This window comes from Mastigoproctus giganteus, chromosome 8 (genome assembly GCF_048544385.1).
Source record: "Mastigoproctus giganteus isolate SK-2022 chromosome 8, ASM4854438v1, whole genome shotgun sequence".
Classification (NCBI taxonomy): Eukaryota; Metazoa; Arthropoda; class Arachnida; order Uropygi; family Thelyphonidae; genus Mastigoproctus; species Mastigoproctus giganteus.
In genome coordinates, this window is record NC_143582.1 from 16,256,869 (window position 1) to 16,277,225 (window position 20,357).

Genomic DNA, 20,357 nt, shown 5'->3' on the forward strand with positions numbered 1-20,357 from the left:
CTGCTTCAATTCAGTGAATCATTGTTGGCTATTTCATTACAGCTTTACTAAACTGTAGAAATCTTGTTTATTAACTAGTAGTGACTGTTTAAGATGATAGCTGAACCTTGGTCTCTGTTCAGGATGCGTTGCAATATGCTGACACTTGGACATAATTGTATGAGCAGATAAGTTGAGAAAACAAACATCTTTTGTTACATTGTTTTGCACTTTTATAAAATGGATTATTAAAGGGGGCAATAAAAAGGCAGATCACATTTGCTCACTAGGCCTTCTCTTCCATAGTATTAGTGTGGAGTGGAAAGTAGAAATAGGCTTAAAAGTATCAGTTACATTTATTAGTGGCAAAATGATTCTTTAAGTACTTATGACTGACACTTACAGGATGTATCAGTCGGGATACTTCTTACAGATATTACCTGTGATGGTGATTTTGTACTATTAGTGACAAAGTACTGGTCACCTTGCTGCCTACTTTTGCTGGCCACTCATACTATTGAAAACAGTCTTACGTTCTCTCCCCCCCCCCCCATCTTTTGTTGGTTAATGCAGTTTTTGTCTTTGTAACCTTTAAAGTAATCACAATAGTGGCATGTGTGTGGTTTTTTTTTTTTTTTTTTTTTTTTTATCATAAAATAAGGGTTGAATTTTCACAACACATGCTGAGTGTCACAACAGCACCATTTAGCCATATAGGAGGCTATGGGTATGAGCCTCTATGTTGCAGTGCCTTGTGTTCTATGGTGACAAAAGTCTGGTTACCCTTAATTCAATATGTATGCAGTTGCAATGAATGCATAATCTCTGCTATCCTGAGAATGAACAGAAATTTAAGAACATTAAGAATAAGGAACTTGTAACAGTACAATATAGCTTTCAGGCCATCAGGCAGAGAAATGAAGACTATGTATTTTTAAAAAAGAAAAAAAAAGAAAATGCCTTTTGAATAATCTGCAGTTCAAATAATCTTTAGTGTTACATCAAACCAGTGTTTCATCATAATTCAGAGTAAAGAAAGTTACTAAAACATTAAATATATAATGCTTCACACACACACACACACACACACACACACACACACACGCGCGCCCTTTAAATCCTGTTATTAGACAAGGGAAACATTTCAAAATATGTTGTTTATAATAAGTTATATTGAGCATGTGCTAAGTTCCATTGTCGTGTGTTATGAAAATTATAAACTGGAAAGTTGATTTTATTAATTGCTGTGCTTCTGAAATTTTTGTAAAATATTTTTGGTTCCCAGGTCTTGTGGTCCAAAAGTATACCACTAAATGCGTGCGGTGATATTTTTATCTTTAGTGGTGGCTTAGAGCAAGTACAAAGTGGCCAGTTCAGATTACAAAACAAACAAACAGGCTTGTCCACTGCAACCAATGAACATCGTGATTAACACTCTCTAAGGTAAGGGTTCTCAAATTTTGCAGTACTGCAACCCTCTAAAATGATAATTAATGTGCTGCCTCCTCCCCAAAATAATAAATGAATTTGTGCCCTCCTCATAAATGATTTCATTTGGGTTAGACTTCAGTATGCCACTTGCTCTTATTCAGTATGTTTTTATCTATATAAAAAATAAACAGTGTAGGACTTTACACTTTATAAAATAAAATCATTGCATTGTAAATAAACAAAAAAAAGTTGCAGTGAAACCCGAGGCAAATAAAAAAAAAAAGTGGTCACCATCTGAGTTGCTGATGATACCATGGGGATTGTAACCTACAGTTTAGGTTGTTCCTCTTCCCCTGCTGCCACCATGCTTTCGGACATTCATTTGTGAGGAGTGGACCAATTAAATAAAGAGACCAACAATTTCACAGTGTGCAGGACCCATGATGGCACTGAAGATTACATATCCTTGAAGAAAGTGAAAGTTTGAGTTATAACAGTGGCAACTATGGTAATAGTAATGACGAGTGTTTGTTTGGCATTATACAACAAGCAAAAACAGCAAAGTCCTGTGTTGATATTTTGTTTAGTAAAAACTTGTGAATTTGTGCTTCAACTGTAAAATATCTTTTTCCAAAACTTGTCACCTAAAATTTTGATGTGTCTGATTATCCAGAAAATGTGGTAATAAATTTAAAGTTCTTGCTTATACTCCGGCACGACCACCAGGTCAGTAGAGTTTACAATAAATCAATCAATACAAATGGTTAATCATATTTAGCAGTCACGGGCTCAAACCCTGGTCCATTCAAAGAGCATGTGCTACTGCACTCTCACTCCTGACCACTCGGCTACATCAGGCCATTAATACCATATCAAATTCTAAGAATTCAGATTCCTTACCACTTTGGGTTTCAAATTATATTTATTATTAATTTTGAAGTGGTCTGTAACAGCTCACTGGCAGATCTGTGTTAAAGGTTTTCCAGATTTCAGTTTCTCAAAGTTAGCAGCTATGCAATTAATCCCAAAGGATCTTTGATTAAGCGGCCTCCTGGAGGCCTCTTTGATTAAAATGAGAAGGATGTAGAGGAGGCCTCCTCTACATCCTTCTCATTTTAAGAAGGATGTAGAGGTGTTGGAACAAGTACAGAGAAGGGCAACAAGACTAGTGAGTGGAACAAAGGGTTGCTCTTACGAAGAAAGGCTTCAGTTTTGCAGATTAGTGCCTGGAGACTAGGCACCTGCGAGGTGATCTGATTGAGGTGTATAAAGCCTTGAACAGTTTGAGCATGCTCAGTGCTGATGAGATTCTTCCTCTTGCTCAGAATAATCACCTGAGAGGGCATAAATTCAAATTTAGGAAAGACAGTTGTGGGATAGATGTGTGGAAGTTTGCCTTTAGTCAGCGGGTAGTTGATTGGTGGAACAGACTTCCATCTTTTGGTGTGGAAGTTGAAAGCCTAAATAAATTTAAGGCTTAGCTGGACAGGTATTTGGAACAAATGGAGGGGTGAAATGGGGGCGGGTCCCCCCCCCCCCTGGCTGATACTGCATAAGCTTGCTTTCTTGCATCGTATACCTCTACTAATGCTAAGAATCTAGGATTTATGAATCTGGAAGAAGCCATCAGATATGAAACAGCATTCATACCTACTGACTTGCTTTGCTTCAAATCCAAAAACAATGGGTGTGTGATAAAAGAGTTGAGTAATTTAGGAGTTTAGGAAATGCACAGGGTAGTTGAAAATTAGCTTCGCAAGTTTAGTAGCTTGTATATGATGAACTTAATGAAACACTGCACACAAAATGAAAGCTGTCGCCTTTGTTTTTTCAATAATAAGATTGCAGTAATATTTCAATACACGCTATATTTCAATAAGATTTTCAAACTGAAGTTTTTATTTGGGGGACTATAAACCTCTTTGTGAATACCACCAGTCATATCATATGTCCTAGCGAGAGTAAATGCCTTGCTGCAAAAATTCTGTTCTTTGGTTTTGTGTAAAATTGCTAGTAATGGCAGCTAATAACATTTATCCTTATGCCACAAGGTTAAAAATTTGGTGGCGATTTCGAAGTTGTATCCAGAAATTAAGACATGAAAAGAGAAATGGTGGTGGGCACCATGTAAGCAGATTCTAACATTTTGTTTGTTAGGCCATTCATGTGAATAGTTGATGAAACCTAGTTTTAGTCATTTGTGCAAAAAAATGTTAATATAGGAAATCAGATTGGCTTATAGAATTTGCAATTTTTGCAGTATAGTCTTGGACCGAACAGTTTCCTTAATTCTTCACACAGGAGGCCTGGGTACTACAAGTTGACTGCTAGCTTGATAAGTTTATTTTATACGAGTCCTGCTCCACCTGAAAGATACCATTTTGGTTTAGTGTGTGAAAACTACTGGCAAAACTCGTAACCACTCTAGTCACTAATAAAAACTTCTGTTCTAATCCTTGGCTTTCATTCCATGTTTTACAATTTATGTTTAAAAGATACATTTGTAGGTCTGTGCTGTGAAACCTGCATTAACCATTTTATGAGCAAGTCTCCTAAACGCATGTGCTCTGTGAAGTGACTTTTGTGATATGCAAGTTTTTGTTTAAAAAAAAAAAAAACCTATAGAAATATAAAGAATTGGTAATTAAATGTTAATTTCTATTTCTTAGAGTTACTGTAAAAAATTCAATGAAGTTTAAAAGACTTCATATATTTTTTTTTAAAACAGTAATATTATCAGCTATTTATATCACTTAATTGAATTTTTCATCCAACCAGGCACTGGGTGGATGAACACACTTTATTGTATTAAAGCAAGAAAGAATATTGGCGAAGCACTTTTCAATTATGGGTGGGTTTTTTTTTTTTTTTTTTTTTTTTTTTAGATAGAGATCCAAATAGTACATTAGAAATTATGTAAAGAATTCTTACTGGGACCTCATCTCATTGGGGACGACAAGGCCTCTAAATATATCTGGGCAGCTTTGGTTTTGTTATAATAACCTTGATCATAAAGGTACTTGCCAAGTAAAGAACTGAGAGCTAATGAAAGGTCTTAAAGCTTTTAAATAGCTACAGATATCCACCGATTACCTCTTTTGGTGCTGTGCTCTCTTAGTGAAAACAACAATCAGAACAAATTTTTCAGATAATCATTTTTAACTGGTAGTATTTCTGATTTTCAGTGTAGTTTCAGTTTCTAGCATCACATACAATGTATGTGGTCACCTTTGCCTGTGGGTTTTGGTTACTTTTTTTTACGGTTTACTCTAATATATTTTTAAAATATAACTGGAAATTTTTGATAGCAAATGACTTTAAAAAAATGTAAAGCCAGTTGATGATTTTACACCTTGTTTTCATGGCAATTTTTGATTGCCACAAGTGAATGTACACAGTGGTCAGTTTATTATGTAAGCCTACTTAAGTCCAAGAAGTCCCCCATCCCTTTGACTCTCAGAATAGCCTGGATTTGTCATGTCATGGACTCAACTAGGCTTTTTTTTTTTTTTTTTTTAATTTTTGAAAGTGTGCCATGGGTGGTGCTGATCCACGTTGAGTCAATTGTTTCACACAGTTGTAGCAAATTGGATAATTGCAGATCTACTCTGAAGAGCTCATTCCACCTTCCACCTTGTCCCATAGGTGGTCAGTTGGATTGATTTGTTCATTTCACTGTGGAAACCACCACAGTAGGCTGAGTTCAGTATCATGTTTATGTACCACATCAGTTGAACCCATTTCGGTCTTTACAATATTCTATCCATAACAAGGTACAAGAAGTTGTCCGTTATTTGAATTACTCTGTCAGTTTCTGCTTTTGCACTGGATTGCTATTTAATGACTGTAGCCTTTCTGTTGCCCTACACAAGTTGTTGCCTTCTGCTGGCTTAGCATTGAGCTGTTTCTAACTACAGGATTGCCATTGGCTAGATGTTATTTTGTTACTGGACCAATCTTGATACACCCAAGTGAAAATCCCAGAAGTGTTTGTTTCTAAGATACTTGAACCAGGACATCTACCAATTACCAGGTTACATTAAAAGTCACTTAAATATTTGTCTTACCCATCCTTAGATTGAATTGCACACATACAGCATTCCCTACATATCTGCTTTATATGCATGGTATGAACACTTGATATTAATGAAAGTGGCCACCTATTGTAGTTGCCACGATTTACATAGGTTTTGCCTGGTAGTTATTGTGCAGGAACTGGCAGATGCCATGTTAACTGTTAATTAATTATTAAAAATCTGATTTCTTCCTCCCTTACTAAATGTAGGAAGCTTCAATGGTTGGCATGGCCAGTGCATTTGTTACTGAAATTAGATACTTGGTTATGCAATTTTATCTGTTATAATTATTTGTGTATTACTTTATTTGAGAAAATATTAAATGTCATGCATAAGTTTGAATCCCCCCCTCCCTTTTTTTTTAAGCAGAACCAATAAAAGTTTTGTTTTAAAATGTAAAAAAAAAAAAAACTTAAAATATTATTTCATTAAATTATATTCAATTATTATTACAATTTGTAAAGATCAAACATTAGTGTTTGATCTTTACAAATCAAAATTAAAGCACACCCTTTTTTCTTGGGGTATGTGTGGATGGGGAAGTACCTGTCAATAGCCACACAAGTGTGTGTTTTGCAATCAGCACACAAGTTCATGTTAACATTTATATTTTTTGTGTATTTAATTCTACTTAATACATAAAACCAAAAATGTGGCATAATGGCAGTATATGTTTAGCATGTTCGTATGCAGTCTATCAGATAATATTCCTCAAATACTTTTCTGTCTTGGGTTGATAGGAATTCCAATTCATGAAAAATTTAAGGACATCAGCAGTTGTGTTGAGTACTGTTGTACATGTAATAGAGCAGAATCTTGATAAAAACCTCCGAAAGTTGCCGACCTGTTTTGATTTGCTCATTAAAAAAGGGTCCTTTGACTTGGTTTTTCTCATATTTTATCAGCAAAGATGCATGCCAGGTGTTGTCGTTTCTTTTCTTTCATGTCCAAATGGGTGGAGCATTCAAACCTTTGTACTGCTGAAAGGACACCACAGTAGTTTTGCATGGTAGAACATGCAGTCTTATTTCACTCTCGTCTCCAGCATACTGCTTGTGCAGAATTTTTTGCTATCAGTCTGCCAGTTGCTGTAGTTCTCTGCAACAGCTATGTAGCCATGTTGTGTCAAGGATTAGCAACCTATTATTATTTTGCTGCCACATTGGTAAATCTTGGTCTCTTTTGCAGCACAGGGTGGTTGTGGAAAGTATATTTTTTTATTTTACGTACAGCAGACTCTATTTACTGGGATCGGATTAACCGGGACACTTCAAGGCTCCAAATTAAAAAAAAAAAAAAAAAATCAACCAGAAATCAGAAAATTCAGGTAATAACTGGAATATGTATAAACAGATATTTTGCAAGTCGTAAATAAGTGTCATTATAAGTCATCATTAATGTGCCTATTATCTTGCAACCCCCGCTGTCTTCCTCTCGCTCAGAATAATCACCTGAGAGGGCATAAATTCAAATTGAGGAAAGACAGATGTAGGATAGACGTGCGGAAATTTGCCTTTAGCCAGCGAGTGGTTGATTGGTGGAACAGACTTCCATCCCTTGTCGTGGAAGTTGATAGGCTAAATAAGTTTAAGGCTCAGTTGGACAGGTATTTTGAACGAACAGAGGGGTGAAGTGGAAGTGGTGTTTTTTTTTTTTTTTTTTTTGGCTGATGCTGCATAAGCTTGCTTTCTTGCATCAAATGCCTCTACTAATGCTGATGCTAATGTCTTTGCACCCGCTGCTCAAACAAAAAAAAAAAAAGACCAAATGTTTAGTTTGATTAAGTGCGTCGCATCAATTGTGTTCCATCGCGCCGCAAAAAGACAAATTTTTGTTTTACTTATGTCAGGCTGTCAACTTTTTTTATAGTATTTTTTTTTTTTTTTTTTGAAATCGCAAAAATGATGGGTAAATGCAAAAAAGTTGCGCTTTCAGTTAAAGACTTGAAATTATTCAAAAGTTTGAAAATGGTGCATCCTTTAAATCTCTATGATGAACCATTATAATCTTGATGACTAAACCATACGCGACATTGTAAAAAAATAAAGGGAATCATCGTATTGGACACACGAGTAGTAAGTGGTAAGTTTTTTTTATCTATCGCCATATTTTTAGCATAAGTTGCTGAACAGTTTTCGATACAGTAAGTCACCGACTTACGCAACTACAGATTTACGTAAATTTGTTTTCACTCAAATTTTTTTTATTATTATTTTTAGGATTGTAAAATTTAAAACAAAAAATAAATAAATAATAATAATAAGCAATCAATAATGACAATCACAGCATGCACAAATTGCACAAGTGAGATCGGAGTAACAAGCAAAAAGGGGGGGGAGAAGGTTCTTACAATTATTTATGGTTTTTTTTATATATGAGTGAAGATTTCAGTGAAGGGGACACACACCTCACCGTAAAAACCCACAGAATTTCAGCTATTGGTATTATCGCAAATGTAATAAAATCGAGTTTACTACCCATTTATAATAGATTTACGCTAACAGAAATGCCCAATAAAATGGAAAGTGCAAATTGTTTTTTGTTGACCTCCAGAAATCTGTTTTAGTAAAATGTGAGCTCGTGCGGGGTGATAGTGAGTTTTGCCTTAACCCTGTGAAGTTCTTTACAGAAAATTTCATTTTGACCATTATCATGGTGCCGACTAAGAGAATAAGTGACAGCAGTACTTTTACATCACATGTGTCTGGGAATTCTGTATTTTTGGATTAACCGGGAAATCGATTATCCAGGATTTGTTTTTTACCATCTATCCTGAAAAATCGAGAGTCTACTGTATATATAACTATATATACAGTCAGTCCTCGTATAGCACGATAGTTGTGTTTCTAGAAACCCTCGTGCAATAAAAACAACAGGCCCTGTGGGAAAAATAGGGTTAGTTGCCGACCACCCAAGATTGAACACACATTTGTAACCAAAACATTATCAAACACAATAAATAATCATAATAAAATATTGCTAATGCTTTTGCTTCAATCGTAAGCAAACCTGTTTTTTGTTTGATTTTCTATCCAAACAGATGACAGCTGTTCCATCTCTTCCAATTCTTTGTCTTAATCTAATGGATTTTAATTACACTTTTGAGTTGTTCCTGCTATGAAAGTTGTTTTTATTTTCTCTGCATTCTTTGTAATTCTCGGCGTTGCCTCATTTAGGCCTGTGGCACGTGCAATATCACGTGGTCTTTCATTTCGCTCAAAGCGTTTCACAGTTTCATATTTTTTTCTCCAATCCGCCTCTGTCGATAGGGAAAAAATATGAAATTGTGAAATGCTGTGGAAAATTTGTAGTGGCCTCATACTAGCATTTATGGCTGAAATCACACCGGCCTCCGGGGTTTTCCCGCTAAGGCTTATGGGCCAGAGGCCGGTGTGATTTTGGCCATAAACACTAGTATGAGGCCACTACAAATTTTCCTGGGTAAGAATTTTTGACCCAGGCCGCCTCTTATCGATATTGCTTTTCTTTTTCTCTGAATCTGTAGTGTCTTCACCAGGATGCTTCCATTTCACACCTTTTAAGTATTTTACTCATTTTTAGGGAATAAAGCACAATTACAAAATGAGGAGGCACACTTGATACACATAAACAAAGCTGTGCACGTGTAGCAACTGAATAAACAACACGGTAAAGGAAGAGACACTATGGACTCCTCACTAGCTCACATTTTACTAAAGCACATTTTTGGGGGTTACTACCATAAAACAATAAAAACAATTTCCAGTTGTGTTTCTGCTAGTGGAATCTGTTATAAACTGGTAGCAAACTTGATCTAATTGCATTTGCGATAATACCGATAGCTGGAATTGTGTGGGTTTTTACGTTGTTATGGTGAAATGTGTTTTCCCTTCACTGATATAAAAAAAACAAATACGCTTTCAGAATCTTCTCTTCATTCCTGTTGTGTTCAGTTGGGGTGATTCCGCGTTCAACTGCCATTTCCTGTAAACACAAAGGCGAACCATGCATAAGCGAATTCGGTTCGTGTTATATACGATATGGTTCCCCTATTTATAAATTGTGTATGATCGAATTCGTGTAGTGTAAACACGTGTTATACGAGGACTGACTATACATAATATATATATTAGGTCTATATGACTATATATGATTATCAATAATTGAATTGTGGAAAATCATTTCAGTTTAGTATCTGTTAAATTAGTTTCACACTCATCAACTCATTATTATTTATTTATTTTTTAATTATACAGGAAGATGAAGATGCAGACTTGGCTCCTGAAGCTGGTGACAATGGAACCTTCCAGTTTCCTGATAGTACTACATTACCTGATGGTGGATTTAGTTTCTGATTGTGAAGGGGGAAAACTATGTATAGAACCTATGGACATGTGCTTTTTTTATTGAAAATTTAAATCATGTATAGTTTTTATGATGCATTTATTTAACACAGCTTTTTACAGTTCATACTTTGCTTTACTTTTGTCTGTTGTCTATTACTCTCTACCAGTGCCTTGTGATTGTCTTCCCTTTATCTATTTTTAAATTTTTTGTGATTATTTATATCTGAGATTCTTTAATAAGGTAATTTGGAACACAGTTGCTGTTCCACACTGCTTGTAAATTACTCATTCAGTTCTCTTTTTTGCTGTTGTTTCTGCTTCCTGGATATTTTATATTGCTCAAGATATTACAATTAGCCCTTTTTTGTTTTGTGTAAGAAAAGCACATTTTGGTAATATTTTCATATTTAAAAATATTATGTTAAAATTTGCACTGTCTTAAGCATAAATGTATTTGTAAATAAACTTGCAGACAGTTTTTGTTTTCACCTAATATTATAATCTAAGTAATGTTCCTTTTCAGTTCACACAAATATTTCAGTACATTAGCACACATCAGATTTTGTAATGGTTATTTTATTTTTCTTGTGGAATGTATGGCCTGTTGTTTTGTGAAGTTGAAGAACAGAATACTTCCTTGGGTTGATACACAAATAAAAATTTAATAAGATTGGGATGGTATATAATGCTTAAATTACTAAGAATTATTTAAGAATGGACAAAAAAAGTTCTGTTCACTTGCCAGTTGGTTTTTGCATAGTTTTTGGTAATTAGATTTATTTTATTTTTATTTTTTTATGCATTACTTTTTAAGCATTTATTAGTCTATTCCAAAATTTCACTTTTTTTTTTTTTTTTTTTTTTTTTCTTTTATTATTATGAAAACCCCAAACACGAGAGGTATTAGAACCTATAGTACTTAGCACTGTGCTTGGGTTGCAGATTGAGAACACGAAAGATATTTGTTGACATTAGACTTGAACTTCTGTAGACTGTAATTTTCAGGAAATACTTACGAAGGAAGGTTGTTCTAGAAAACAGCAGTTGAATGAATAAACAAGGAAGATGAAAAGTTGGTTCTGTGAGTTTGAAATTGGACAGTAAATGGATGTTGGCTGGTGGCTGCACATGTTCGAACTGTTTTGAAAGAGAGAGGGGGAATTACAGAAGCCAGTTCAAAAGAACAGTGCCCATGGGAGTATCTGTAGAAAAGGCAGCAGAAACAGTAAGTCTGTGAGGCAGCGAGTGGAGAGACTGTTAAAGATGCGTCATTAATTAACCTAACTGCCCTCTTCTGAATGGAATCTAGAAGCCTGAGAGAGGTTTTGGGGGCACTGCCCCAGATGTGGGAACAATATTCCTGGTAGGACGGATTTGTGATTGCACAGAGGAACACCTGTTTGGAAGAAAAGTAGCACCGAGAGCGAAAAAGAGAAAACCAATTTTTTTTTTTAAGATGCAGAGGAAGCATTATTTGTAATGTACTTGTGCCAAGAGAGATTAGAAGTCAGGGTAATCCCCAAAACATATATATCATTTTTCCTAGAAATCGGAATGCCACCAAAGATAAGCAAAGGAGCAGAAGAATCCTTTTTTGCGAGATACAGGACAAGACTGAGTTTTAGAAGGATTGAAATCAACTAAGTTGTCTTTGCCCCATTGGAGAATTACCTAGAAATTGGCATTTCAGCAACTGTTTGGGTTTCATCGAACTTTTCCATAAATGGGTAACATAAGCCAGAATATCAGTAGTGGGTCGCTGACGGAATCTGTATTGGCAATCATTGATCAGATGGAAGTTTCTAGGTAGTTTAAGAGTTGGTGGTTAATGAATTTCTCCATTACTTTAGAAAGAATTGAAGTAATTGCAATGGGACGATAATTGGATGGGAGGGATTTGTAACTCTTTTTAAGAACTGGCTGCATATGAGCAAATTTCAAAGCAGAAGGAAAAGTACCTTTGGAATAAGAAAGTGAAAAAAGGCTGCAAAGAACAGGAGTAAGTTCAGGGGCACAGGTTTTGAGAACAAGTGGAGAAATACCATCAGGACCTGGAGCTTTCTTATCATCAAGATTTGTCAAAATCCTCACATCCTTTTGGCGGAAGACCACAGGAGGCATTGAATGGAACGTGTTGGGAGGTGTTTTCCCAAGATCATTAATACATGAGTTGAAAGAAAATTGGGATGCTAGCAGGTCCAATAGCAGCTTTACCCTTGGCTGAAGTGACAACAGAACCATCTGGTTTTAACAGGTGGGAGCAGAGATGGGCAAAAGTTGCGGCCAATAGCTTTGGCAAGAGACCAGAATGCTCAGCTACCATTAGGGCAAGAAGCAAGTTTTCTACTCTTAGCCTGTTCAAAATGTAGTTTGGACTGATTAATAACTGCTTTACATTTGATGTAAGCAGAAAATGAAACTAAAGAATTGGAAACAAGCCAATTACAATATGCAACATTCTTCCCTTGAACAGCCTTAGCACATTTATTGGAAAACCAAGGTTTAGATAAAGGATGAGATTTTAAATTGAAGTGGAGTGTAGAATAAAGGATTCCATTCCGACGAGAATAATTTCTCTGACACGATCTGAGCAAACATTGATATCAGCAGTTTTGAAACAGTAATCCAACCAAGGAAAAGAAGAAAAGAAATCTCGCAGGTCATCCCATTTTGCATTCTAGCAATGCCAAACAACATGGAGTTGTGAATAACCATGACATAATAGCTCCATTGGGGAAGAGAATCACCAAGTTGTGATCTCGTGTCTAAAGGACCACTGGCTCAACCATGTACGTAGAATGGTTGTTTGTGAGAAAAAGATCAAGCTTGTTGGCTGTATGGTTAGGATTGTCCAGTATTCTTGTAGGTAAATGAGCAATCTGTGCAAGGTCATTAGTAAGTGCAAAAGCCTCAGCATCTTGACCAGCTTGTTCGGTGTGACAAAAAAACAAGCCAGCTGGAGTTGTGAACATTAAAATCACCATGGAAAATTACCTCACTGTTAGGGAAGTTGGACTGGAGAAAGGCAAGTTGCAAAGAGAGAAAATCGAAGAGCGTCAAGTGATTAATGGAGTTGGAAGAACTGTAGAGACAACAGATGAATTTGACACAATGTGGTAGAGATTTTAAGCCTGAAAGGATCGAAAAGAGGAGATTCCAAATTACCAAGTCTCTGACGGAAAATTGGAACGTACATATGCACAAGTACCACCTTAGAGGCGAAAGGAATTGTACAGTGAATAATCATAGGGTTTGGCAGACTGCAAGTGGAAATGGACATAGTTGAGATTAGAATTGAGACCATGTATATTTGTGAAATGAACTAGGAACTGTTTGGGAGGTTTAGATCTTTTTGCAGATAAGTATTCTATTAGTTTGACAATTCATGGAGTATTCAATAGAATAAAAGTGTGGGGGGGGGGCATGGTGTATAAAGTAATGAAATTTTTGGATATGGCATACACATGGTAAGAATTTACCCAAATCCTTGACAACTTGGCCACCTATTACGGTTTGAATAAACTAACCTGAACTGGGATTATTTAAGATACTTTAAATTTAATATACTTCTAATAAAACTACAGTGACTATGGGTTGCTTTTAGTAATGCAGCTTTACAGTTAACTGGTTTGGTCCATTTTGTAGTAATGTACAATTATGTTTAAGGTTGGCAAACGTAGCTATGGACAAGTGCTTCTGCAAATTCATGTTTAATGATAGGCAACATGCGGAGTGTAGTGTTCATTGATTTTTGTTACTCTTTGATCTGCAAGTAAGATCTGAGTTCAAAATCCAACGGAATGAGAGTAATGTTAGTCATCACTGAACTTGATCAGGCTTTTTGTGCTTCCACTTCGTTGAATTAAAATTTTCTATAATGATACTGTTGTCAAGGAAATAACTACTTGACAGTAAAATTACAGACGTGAAATGAACTAAAAATTATCTGCTGAAAAATAATTTTTTTTTTTTCCCCCTTCTTTACTTGAAGGCATTAGCATTAGTAGAGGCATATGATGCAAGAAAGCAAGTTTATGCAGCATCAGCCAAAAAATAAAAACATTTCCCTTTCACCCCTCCGTCGTTCAAAATACCTGTCCAGCTGAGCCTTAAATTTATTTAGGCTATCAACTTCCCCAACAAGGGATGGAAGTCTGTTCCACCAACCAACTACCATGTGTCTAGTTGGCTAAAAGCAAATTTCCGCGCATCTATCCTACATCTGTTTTTCCTCAATCTGAATTTATGCCCTCTCAGGTGATTATTCTGAGCAAGAGGAAGAATCCCATCGGCATTGAACATGCTCAAACCATTCAAGGCTTTATACACCTCTATCAGATCATCTCGCTGGTGCCTAGTTTCCAGACACTAATTTGCAAAACTTGAAGCCTTTCTTCGTAAGAGCAACCCTTTGTTCCATTCACTAATCTTGTTGCCCTTCTCTGTACATGTTCCAGCAGCTCTACATCCTTCTTGAAATGAGCCCTCCAGACTTGTATACAGTACGCAAGGTGTGGCCTGACCATTGCCTTATACAAGGGAATAATCACCTTATCCCTGCTAAAAATATTCCTGTATATCATTGACAATACACCATGAGCTACTCTGGCAGCCCATCTACACTGCTCGGAGAACTTCATATCTGTCTGCACAATTACGCCCAGGTCCTTTTCATTCTTTACCACTGTCAGTGCAGTACCACAGAGTTGATACCTTGCTCTGGCTGATGCTGTTTCCCATATGTAGTACTTTACATTTGCCGCCTCTCCGCCCATCTGCTCAACCTTTCCAGATCCTGTTGCAGCAGCATAGTGTCAGTATTGTTCTTAACAACACTGCCAACCTTTGTATTGTCTGCAAACTTGGACATTAAGCTTGATATACCATCATCAATATCATTTATAAATACAGAAAACATCCAATCAAATTGGTCAGGCAAGACTTTCCCTTAACAAAACCATGCTGTGTCCGAGCTATAACTGAAGTCTTGTCTAGATGATCCTGCGGTGCTTCTTTAATCAATGCCTCCATTAATTTTCCTGGAACAGAAGTTTGAGGAAAATTAACTCACAGGTCTATAATTACTTGTGTCGGCCTTTGATCCTCCTGTGAATTGGGGTCACATTTGCACATCTCCAGTCTATGGGTACCTACCCTGAGTCCAAGGAAGCTCTCATAATTATGGCTAAGGGTTTGCTTACTTCCTCTCCTGCCTCCTTTAATATAACTGGATAGATCCTATCCACCCCAGGTGCCTTTCTTGTGTTTATCTTCAACAAATTATAAGACTGTCTGATTTACTGGCCCACTCTATTTCCCTGTACAGTTTCTTATTATACTCATCAGAGTCAATAGGCCTGTAGCACACTCCTACTCTCAATTTTGATCTCCCAATGCTTATGTCACACCAAACTGACTCGATACTGCGATGTTGACTGGTTTCACTTCCTTGGATTTTGTGTTTCTTAACTAACAGCATAACCCTTCCTATCTTGTCTATCCTTCCTGTACACATTGTACTCCCCTAATTCCAGTTCTGCATTCCTTATATCTGTGTGACATCACGTCTCTGATATCTTAACAATATCTGCCTTTGATGTTTTGAGCAATATTCAAATTCATTTACCAAACTCCTAGCATTGGTGTACACACAAGTATACATGAACCTGTTCCTATGCTTAGCTACCCTAACACAACCCATGTGTTTACTTTTAGCGCAATTACTCCCAGCAGTCTGAAATATCCTGCATCTTGTTTTCCAGGCTGCTGCTGCTGATACCAATAGAAGCAGTGCAAAAATCACTTTCTCCTCTGCCAGTGGCTACTGTTAATCTATTAGTCCTTGTATCCCCTCTCCCCCAAGCTAGCAGCTTTCCGACCCATCTAACACTGCCTCGATAGTATCAGCAAATATTCTTCATCCTTTCTATTTAAGTGTACCCATCCCTGTAGAAACAGTCTCTCCTGTTAGCAAAGTATTAAGAAACAAAACTGCTACATGAATATAATATGATGAATATCACTTTTATAATACTGACTACACTGATATTTTTAAGAAAAATTGCAAGTTTGCCATTGCATAAATTAGTGCAAAAAAAATTTGTGATATGGATATCAGAATGGTTGGTGTTATACAGAAGTAGCATGGTTGGTATACCCAGTTTGGTATATATATATTTTTTTCCAGACCTTGATAACCTTATTCTTTAGTTTTTTTAATTGCCAGATTTGACTTTTAAATCTGACAATTTGAAAATGGGGGTGTTGTAAATAAATCTGCAGCACCAAAAGAAAAAGTGCATGACACCCTTGGTATCAACTGTAGGTTGGCCTGACTCAAAGAATCGAATAGTTTATATACTCCGTGAAAATACAAAATCTTGCAGTGGAAAAAGGCTGATATCTTTTAAGCAGTAGAACTTTAGTCATTATTTACAAGCATTTAAAGTTTATAATACTTAAATAAATATTTAGCTTACTGTATTTCTCCCCATCAATTCCCCCAATTTTTATGTAATGGTAATAAAGTTCCTGGGCTGCTGTTCAGATAGTGGTACAAAGATTTGCCATCAGGCTGCAGGTAAACCAGTGTCATGATTTTGCAATGAAGTAAATCAAATCTTGAAGACTTCATCCACAATTGTTCAAACAATCCTGATTTCCACAAATATTGTCACTGGAGATGAATTGGGTGTTTCAGTATGACTCAGAAAAATGATCAGAGCATGTAACATATTTCAAAGACCTAAAATTTCACTTGAGTCCATGATCAATACAATGCTGATCATGTTCAAAAAAACTGATCAAAAATAATTTGTACTTGAAGGAGAGAAAAAAGAGTATGCTGAGTTCTACATACAGTTGGTTCAAAGACTTGGAGCACATTTCTCAAGTGAGGCTGCAATTTTGAGAGAATGGCAGCTAGTTCGTATTGCATAACAATGCCCCTGCCCATTCCACACTTGTGAAAGCATTTCTGACAAAACAAAAATTAAATCAACTCCACCCTCTTCTAATCTAGCACCACCAGACTTCTGCTTACTGAAGGTGAAAGCTGCCATTAAGGAAAGGTTTTCAGGATGTTGGGTAAATAAAATTGTAACTGCCAACCCTTTGGATGCTTTCCCTGATTTCAGATGCTTCAAGAATGGTGTAATAAGTGCATTCAATTAGGAGTGATTACCTTGAATAAAGGTAAAACCATTTTTAAGCTCCTTAGCTTTGTGTTTTCTTTTCATTGCACCAGTCTGGGAACTTGATTAACACACCTGGTAAATAAGATGTATTTTATAACCACTTGTTGAAAAAGGTTAGACTCCAGAGTGTTTTGGATAACCAGGTGTTCCTGTACTTGGATACAGCTCACAGAATTGTCGTTCTCCCCACACCGAGTGGAAAAGACCTGTTGTTCCGTTATAGGCGAATTTTTATATTGTCTTTTTCACAACTTGGGAGTCTGAGTCTGGTCAAGTGAGGGTTTCTTCCAGAAACTGGTTTTTCATCTAGCAAACAGCAAATGGATTACTGAACACTCGATTTACAGACATGGAGCAATTTGGAACAAATTGCTGCAGGCCTGAAACACTACAAGGATACAATGCTCTCCTGCACGTGTACACACACTCTTGTAACACAGTTGGTAGGATCACTGTCCTTCCCACACCGGATGGAAAAGACTGAAGTTCTAATCCTGTCAATGTTGGGAAGAATTTTTATGGGTCTTTCACAACATGGATGAGTTAGTCGGTCTAACTCATGGCTTTTTCTCCCGTAAAGTTCATCCTGCAAACAAAAGACAACACAGTTTCCAGACGCAGGCAATATAAACGGAGCAGCATGGCTTTAGTTGCCTATGCTCCTAAAACCCCAACAACAGCCAACCATTTGCTCGTACCTGCAAACACTAAGACTGCAATGTCAATTCGTCGGCTAATACAGGCTGAAGAGAAAACGAACTAGTCTAGTCTAGGCACGTGAGCCAATGAATCTTGCCCGTTGAATCAATTCAAAAATGTCACTGTTCATTGCTTCAGCGAGCTGATAGAGCTGTGATAACTGTTTAATGACAAATGCTAAATATGAAAAGGTTGGTGGAAGACTAAACTTTGGCAGAAGTAATATTATGTATATATTCATTATCTTTAATGAATATTTCATTCATTATATGCGATATTCATTATCGGATATCACATATTGCAATCTTGAGCTTAGATGGCCTCATCCATTCCCTAACAGCAACAGGCCCATAGTAGTGGCAAGGATGAAATTGGGTAGTGTATACCGAAGAGAACTTTATATCATCCTTAAGGATGACACCGAGTGATAACATTTTCTGCACGTGCCAAGTAATTGCATAAGACTGCTACATCACCCATGGTTGTTGCAGCCATAATCCTTGTCTGTAGTTCTTGTGCTTGCTTTCCTATACGGAAATCACTTCTAGATTAGATTAGACTAGCAAAATCAAAAGGCAACTGTCAGCTCATGAATTCTGACTGCCCATTAGTGACCTAGAAATACCTTGGAACTAGGACATCAAAACTCCAAGTAGCTGACTCTGCTGGTATTTGTGAACTAGCTAGCAAAAGAAGTGACGAGCCCTGCTCTTGTGATAATTTGCTTAACTCCAATCCTCTAAGCCAATTACTACACTTTATATATCCATAAATCAGATCTAATGCATACACAGTTGTATATTCTGAAGTTGGTTTGATTACATATATCTGCTTTTGTTTAATCAGAAAACATTGAGGGCAGATATCTAATTTGTACTATCACAGTGATTTGAGCAGTGCTGGCACCCAGGTGCAATTTTAAGTTGAGCACCCCTTTATTTTTAAAAATGTTAAAATTTAAAGGTTAAAAACCATAACATAAAGTTGCCAATTAACAGGCCTCCATAGCCGGGTGGTTATGAGCGGGAGTGCAGTAGCACACGCTCTTTCGAGTCTTGCTGCACGGGCTAAAAAAAAAAATTCTTAGTTACACCTGAGCCAGAGATAGAAGGGAATCATCAAGAAAGTGAAGAATAATTATATCCAGCTCAGGAGCCTGGGTATCCCAAGCCCATACTCACCAGGTGTAAGCCCCTGGGACAATGACAAGATTCATTTAATTTTTAATGGAAAAAGACATGCATCAAAAGATTAAATGATTTAAAAGTTTACTTTTCTTAATTTTATGGAAGCAAATTCATCCAAAATTACACTTGTTTCTAATTTCTTGCGGATATCACATATTGCAATCATTGGCAGTCCAACTAGTCTTTCCTGTGAAATACTGGATCTTGGATATGTTTTAATTAGTTTCAGTCATGAAAAATGATCGTTCGCCACTTACTACTGGAAGTGTCAAAATATTCGAAGAGAAATTGTTAAATTAATAAAGACTAAATCATTTGCGTATATATATTGCAATATTTTCAGTGGGTCTACACTGTCAGTATCCTGTATGATGTCCTTTAGAATTTGTATTTCATATAATTCGGTGGCACAAATATCCTTTTCTTCACCATCAGTCAGTGCAATATGTAAATCATCAGTGTTTTCTTAAAGTGTTCTCATCCATATTAGAAATTTCGTTGAAACTGGATGACATATGTTATATAACTTGTCAAGAGATCAAACCTTTCAGCCAAAGAATTAATAATAGTTTCCACAATTGGAAGAGAAAATGTAACTTAAAAGTTATATTGCGGATCAACTTGCATTTCGAACATTCATAACAAAACAATCTTTTCTTATGTCTATGTAATGAACTCAGGGGAAATTTTTAAATGTAATGCTAACTCTTCAAGTATAACATTAAAGTTTTCACTCGATCTAAATTCTTTAGTAAAGTCAATTATATTATTTAAGGCGTTTATAGATTCACAAATTTGTGCCTGGATTTTGCAGCAATTTACTCACCACATTTATCCTGCACAAAATCTCATAAATGAAAACAAAAATCCACAATCTTTAATTTTTAAAGCTAATGTTTTTGCTTCATATTTTGTATTATTGTCAATTTGAATCATAAATTTCCACAAAAGACTCTAACACTTCTCCAATATTATACCTAAGCGAATGAATCCTCAATTTTCATCTAGTATTTGAAAAGTTTTAAGTGCAATTTTGGTGTACTTTTCCAGTACATCCCATCATTTAGTCGAAGCACTAAAGAAATAAATTTCCTGTATAGTGCTAAAAAAGCACTGTTTCAGTATTAACTTTAGCAGAATCAGCAATCACCAAATTTAATGTGCATGCTGCACACGTGAGAGTGCATGAGGGTGAATATTCGATATGTGTCTCTGAACGCCGCTGTGTTTTCTCCACGCATGTTCGCCCGGTTATTTTATCCTTGTCCCTGCAATTTTTTTAAAATCTAAATTTAAATCTTTCTTTTAATTTATCTAAGAGGTAGGTGGATAAACCTTTTCTTGTTGAATCAAAAACTTCTAGGAAGCCCAAAAAATGTTCTTCCACAGCAATTATATTTCTTTCATTTTTATGTACAAGTCTGGCAATAATTGTCATTTCTTCAGTATGACTTACATAGATGA

General features: G+C 36.2%; 1 protein-coding gene across 1 annotated transcript in view; it reads left to right on the forward strand.

The window, feature by feature from the left end:
* LOC150081294 (importin subunit alpha-1-like) overlaps window positions 1–10,109 on the forward strand; it is a 104,117-nt gene extending 94,008 nt beyond the window's left edge. The window contains exon 12 of the mRNA XM_090379618.1: window positions 9,722–10,109. Within this exon, the coding sequence (XP_090235744.1) occupies window positions 9,722–9,820 (99 nt within the window). The 3' untranslated portion in view covers window positions 9,821–10,109. The remainder of the gene's footprint in view (window positions 1–9,721) is intronic.
* The last annotated feature ends 10,248 nt before the right edge of the window (window positions 10,110–20,357 follow it).